Below are 6,000 nucleotides of genomic sequence, written 5' to 3'. Positions count from 1 at the left end.
CTTTTATTTAGTATTTTTTGGGGTATTTAGCCTCATGACTCCACGCAGGCTGCGTAGTCCACAGACTCATGTCTGAAGGTAGATTTGTGTCTTTTTTTACCAGAGCAAATTTCTAGTTTGTAAATAAATTATCTCCAAATCTTTGCTCTCAATTAAAAAAATACGCTCTCAAATAAAAAACTAAAACTTGCTCTCCAAAAAAAAATTCTCTCTCAAAAAAAAAAATTTCCCTCCAAAAAAAAAAAATTCTCTCCAAAAAAAAAATTCTCTCTCAAAACAAATTCTAGATAAAAAAAAAATTTACTCCAAAAAAATATTTCTCACTCAAAAAAAAAATTCTCTCCAAAAAAAAATTCTCTCAAAAGAAATTTCTCTCTCAAAAACAAATCTTGCAAAAAAAATTCAGTTTATAGATTTGAGAGCGTGTTTTTTTTTTTGAGAGAGAAAACATTTTATTTTTTAGATTTGGAGATAATTTACTTACAAACTAGAAATTTGCTCAGGTAAAAAGACACAAGTCTACCTTCAGCCTCTGAGGGATAAAGACCTCACGCACTTGGAGATACCGCGGCAAACACAAACTGTTCCTTTCGTCGTCGTGTTGCCTAAACCCAGCGGAGTCGTTTCCTGTGAAGGCCGAGGTTCATTAAAATGCGTCGGACGATAACGACTCGCTCTCTGCGCTCTACAGGAAACGCGCTACGTCTTCCTGCCGGATCACGACCGCGACTACCTGCTGATGAAGGCTGCAGCGACACACACGGCGGTGGAGAGAGGACCTGAGCGGGCCAAAGAGTAAGACGCCTACCGGCTGTCATGAGGATGAGGATGATCTGTGTTGTTCTTCTTCATTTGTTTAGCTAGGAACTCAATACAGGCGTGTTAGCCTTGCTAGCATCTTCGCCCTCGCGGTCTCTACTGCAGTTCAGAATGAAATATCTCAACAAATATTGCTCTGATTGTTGTGAAATTTTGAAGGCAGCTTCTTGATCCCCAGAGGATGATCCCTGCTGATTTTGGTGCTCAGTGACGCTGAGCTTTGAGTTTTAGGGTGAAAAGTCTCAGCTTATTGGGTGCAGATGTTCTTTTTCCTCCCTCTGGGGCTGAAACGGTTTCTCTTAACGTTTTAATTTAACGTTGTGCTTCTTCTCCACACAGTCCATCCAAGTACTTTGGGGCGGACGTGTCAGCGGAGAAGCTGAAGATGTACCACCCCGACTTCATCCGTTACCTCAGGAACAGGTGAGCCAAACCATCCGGAACGACAGCCGGGGCTCACGTTTCAAATAGTTTGGAAACGAGATCAAAAGAGAAGCGAGAGGCTGAAACCAGAGAGAGCAGCCATGGGGAAGTTCCCCCGCACAGCGAGCCAGAGGCCGAAGAGGAAGAGGAAGAAGAGCGGCCGGTTTAACTATGAGTGTGCAGCTTTTTAACCGATGACACAGCAGATGCATTCATGTGGTGTTGTGGTTTGACTTCTTCCGTTTCAGATTCCTTCGCTCCAAAGCCCTGAAAACCAAATACAAGGAGATCTACCGGCCGTCCACAGGAGCCGTGATGCTGCTGGCGGCGCTGCACGCCTGCGACCAGGTGCACCGCTTATTCCCGCGTTGCTCTTTACTGCCGGCCGGCCGGGTTCATGAAGCGTTGAACATCAAAATACTGGTTTTAAACTGTCTGGTCGGATTTAAACCCGACCAGCAGGGATTAAACGATCAGCTTTCTCATGTGTTGGAGCGAGTTTAATCCTGACTGCAGCCTTTGTTCATCCAGGTGAGCGCGTACGGCTTCATGACGCCGGACTACAGGAAGTACTCGGACCACTACTACGACAGCAGCTACCGGCCCGTGGGCTTCTTCATCAACCACGACCTGCTGCTGGAGATGAGTCTGTGGCAGCAGCTGCAGCGGGCCGGCCTCCTGCGGCTCTACACGCGCCCGTGAGGTCGAGGTCATCGCGTCTGCCCGACACAGGAAGTCAGTCCAAAGATGGCCGCCCCCGCCCCCCCTCCCCACAACGACTTGTTCAAGACTCTGAACGGAGCGAAAGAAGAAAGAAGAAAGTAGCAGAAGTTTTCTTTTCATGGAGGAAACCAAGATTTTTTCTTTTTTTTATTGACGGATTAACTTTCCTCTTTGTTTTATTTCTTATGATTTTTAAAGAGAAACATTTTAATCTCCGAAAAATCTTTTTTTTGGGTGATTTGTGGCTCAAAAACGTCGCAGCCGGACGACGGCTGGTTGTAAAGATTTGGATCGAGGGTTCATCGTCCACTTTGAGTCCAAGATGAAATAACTCGACAACTATCGCATTTATAACTTTTGAGATTTATTTAAACTCTTTTTACTATCATAGTTTGTATTTATGTCGAACACTTCAAGACAAAAGCTACAACGTCCCGTCGGCCTTTGCTGCTCCGCTTCCAGCTGATTTGCCCTTTGAATCCTTCACGTCTCGCTGGTTTCCTTCTGAACTGCCGATGGCGGCGCTTTCCCTTTTGCGCCGAACTCTGTAAAGAAAACCTTCAACCAGACTGTGAGCGCGTCGTCCCGTCAGAGTCGCGTGATGCTGCCAAGTACACTCAGACGGGAGCAAAGCATTGTGGGTCACTTCAGGATAACAAATAATCACGTTGCTCATGACAAAGTGATGCCGTGTGAGGAGAATGAAAGAGGGAGAGGGAAGAATGTGCAGCAGCTCTCTGAGGAGAAGACATGACAGGTGTGTGTGTGTGTGGGTGTATGGGTGTGTGTGTGTGTGTGTGTGTGGGTGTATGGGTGTGTGTGTGTGTGGGTGTATGGGTGTATGGGTGTGTGTGTGTGTGTGTGGGGGTGGGTGTATGGGTGTGTGTGTGTGTGTGTGTGTGTGTGGGTGTATGGGTGTGTGTGTGTGTGTGTGTGTGGGTGTATGGGTGTATGGGTGTGGGTGTGGGTGTATGGGTGTGTGTGTATGGGTGTGTGTGTGTGTATGGGTGTGGGTGTATGGGTGTGTGTGTGTGTGTGTGTGTGGGTGTATGGGTGTGTGTGTTGAGCTCATTGGGGAAACATTTTAACTTGAAAGTGTTTTTAGTTAAAGGGACTTAATTTATTTGTTTTGTTCTCACACTTTTTCTTGAAGCTTCACGCGTCGTGTACTTTCTGTCCACCAGGTGGCGCAATGTGTCCATCAGGACGTTGTGTGTCCATCAGGACGTTGTGTGTCCATGAGGACGTTGTGTGTCCATGAGGACGTTGTGTGTCCATGAGGACGTTGTGTGTCCATCAGGACGTTGTGTGTCTGCTGGACCACATCAGCAGCTTAAACTCTCTGCAGGTCTGAGAGAAGAAACCAAAGAGTAACTTCAGGGAGCGATCAGGAGTCGACGTGGAATCAAAACATCCAGACGAAGTGATCAGTGAAGTGTTGCTCATGACAAAGTGATGCCGTGTGAGGAGAATGAAAGAGGGAGAGGGAAGAATGTGAGGAGAAGACATGACATGCGGCTCTACACGAGCGCGTCACAAACCAGTTTCAGCTCAAAGACTCCTGAGGATTCTTTCTTTCCTCGTCGGTCTGGTCCCGTAATTTAATATAATTTCCCAGAAACAAACTGAAGTGGAACAACAAACTCTTTTATTCCTGAGAAGGATTTTCAATGAATTAAATCCATTAAATTTACAATATGTTATATATATAGAGGATAACGTTTTTAGTGCTCACTGTTCAATAATGACGTTTAAGGAAACTTCTCTGAAGCGTAAAAAAACACACAACTAAACTGAAATGAATGTGTCAAATCTCTTTATTCTCTGTTCATTGGTGCCAAATTAATAACTAACTCTTTCCAGGAAATAAATCCACAGGAATCTTTGAGCTGAAACTCTTTTGGTCACAACATCCAACAATTTTAAATTGTCAGTTTACTTTCATACTTCTCCCACTCCTTGAACCACATCTCTCTTTAAGGAGGGTGGATCTGGTATGCAGGCCTCCTCTCTCTCCATAAAACACTCTGAAGCACAGGTTGACCTCCAGTGACCTCTTCTGCTTCTTGTCCATTTCTCCGTGTCTGAGGGCTCTGAGGCGTGGAGGGAGGCGCACGGAGCCAGATGTGCATGAGTCAGGCTCTGCAGCGACGCCAGCATGTCTGCAGCAGCAGGTCACAGTGACGGCCTGCAGCTGCTGGTGAGCAGAGCAGGCTGAGACTCACATGTGAACAGAAGCTGTTGGACTCACTGCACAAACACTTCAAATCCAACGTTCCCTGTTCGTGATGCTGAAGGAGCGGAAGCTTCAACCTCCACGATGACGCTTGTTCAGAATAATCTTAATAAACGATGTTATCCCTCCTCGTGGACTTCTTTAGACGACTGCAGCGCGTGCTCACCGTATGATGACAGAGCATCGGCATCAGGCCGAGCTCGTCCTGTGTGATCACGGCCTTTTAAAAAGCAGGTGTGAATAAACAAGAAAAGCAGAAAGCAGCTTTCATGTCTGCATTTCATGCGTTGTATAAAAAGTTACTGGATTATTGAAGCGCTAAAGGGACGTGAAGCGTTACGGCCTGCTGGCCCCTGGTGGTGAAAACAGGTCAGTGCATCAAAGTGTAAAACGTAAAAAAAAAATAGGGGGGAATTTTTTATTTTTATTTTAAATAGTTTTGAATCGTAATCGTGAACAAAAACTTTTTTTTTTAATAATCTTTTTAAAAATTACAAACATTAATTGGTTGGAATTCTTCATTTGCTGGGACAGAGTACACGGATTCATGAAAAATAAAAAATAATAAAGTCAGATTTCAGTCGCCTTGAGGGAATAAACCGGAAGCCAAAGAAAAGGTTACGTGACGTTAGATCCGCTCGTTGATCACGTGTCCATGACGTCAAAGCAGGTCTGACATCTACTGCGCATGCGCTGTGAGGAGATCCATTCTGCGTCCCGGCTCATAAGAGCCTCCAGAGTTCGTCTCCATGTCTGAAGCAGAAATGTTGAGTCTGTTGGTGAAGCAGCGAGTCCACGCGCTGGTTGAAGAGACTTTGGAGAAGTTAGACGGATTAACAGCAGAATATGAAGAGAGAGTTTCTCGTCTCAGAGAACACGAGATACACAGATCAGGTTTGTGCTTTTTCATTATTGTTCCCGGTCTTCGTGCTCGTGCATCGACGGACTCGTTTGTTTGGCGAGAACCTTTGCCAGATTCTGGACCTGAAAGTGAAGACAAGGACAATGTTTGGAAGGAGACCAGGGCACCTGAGTCTGCTGCATACGTCCTGAAATATAATGAAGGCCTTGTAAGTCATGTGGGATGTAACACTGGCAACAAATCCTTCAGCTTCTTCAAGTGTAGTACACGGTTTTACTACAAGGGGTTTCTGCAGAGACACATGATGTGTCATTTTGGAAAAATGTCCTCCAGCTGTTTGGTTAGAAATAAATGTTTTAGAGTGAAGCAAAAGAAAGAATCACAGCCAAGAGTTCTCACAAGAGAGAAACCATTTAGTTGTGATGTTTGTGGGAAAAGATTCACAGAACAGGGAACTCTGAAGACACACATGAGAGTCCACACAGGAGATAATTAGTTGTTTTTTTTCCAGTTGTGAGAGATTAATGATGCGAGTTTTTGTTGTTCTTTCTCTTGTTTTTTTTGTTGAAAAAAATATGTAAATTGTTAAATGAGATTGAAGGCAAAGTGTTTTCTGAACATTTGCTGAATCTTTATTAAAAACAATGACAACACACTGTGTGTCTGTGAAAAAGGAAACTAAAAACAAACTAAAATCTGTACAAATACATCTCTATTTAAAATGCATATTTCTATCTAATGTTTTAAAATCTACATAAAAATAAAATTATGAAAGTTTACTTTGTGTTCCTGAAACTTTGGTGACACTATTTTACAGATCGCATCGTTTTGTATAATTCTCTAGAAATAAGTTTCTATGTAACTGTAAACTCACAGGAAGGTTCTTGGAAAAGAAATGAAGGATAGTTAGCGGGAAAGTAGAAACTGTTTTAACTGC

The 6,000-nt window shown here is 44.0% G+C and overlaps 1 protein-coding gene across 2 annotated transcripts in view; it reads left to right on the top strand.

Annotated features, from left to right (window-relative positions):
* Window positions 1-2,532, top strand: part of st6galnac (ST6 (alpha-N-acetyl-neuraminyl-2,3-beta-galactosyl-1,3)-N-acetylgalactosaminide alpha-2,6-sialyltransferase) — a 9,018-nt gene extending 6,486 nt beyond the window's left edge. For both annotated transcript variants that reach the window (XM_068599187.1, XM_068599188.1), the window contains exons 7-10: window positions 692-795; window positions 1,159-1,242; window positions 1,491-1,590; window positions 1,774-2,532. In XM_068599187.1, coding sequence (XP_068455288.1) covers window positions 692-795; window positions 1,159-1,242; window positions 1,491-1,590; window positions 1,774-1,944 — 459 coding nt within the window. In that variant the 3' untranslated portion in view covers window positions 1,945-2,532. The remainder of the gene's footprint in view (window positions 1-691; window positions 796-1,158; window positions 1,243-1,490; window positions 1,591-1,773) is intronic.
* Window positions 2,533-6,000: the final 3,468 nt, after the last annotated feature.

Source organism: Clinocottus analis, unplaced genomic scaffold (genome assembly GCF_023055335.1).
Source record: "Clinocottus analis isolate CAN_PGR_092001 unplaced genomic scaffold, fCliAna1.0.p SCAF_44, whole genome shotgun sequence".
Taxonomy (NCBI): Eukaryota; Metazoa; Chordata; class Actinopteri; order Perciformes; family Cottidae; genus Clinocottus; species Clinocottus analis.
This window is presented reverse-complemented; position numbering and strand designations above follow the sequence as displayed.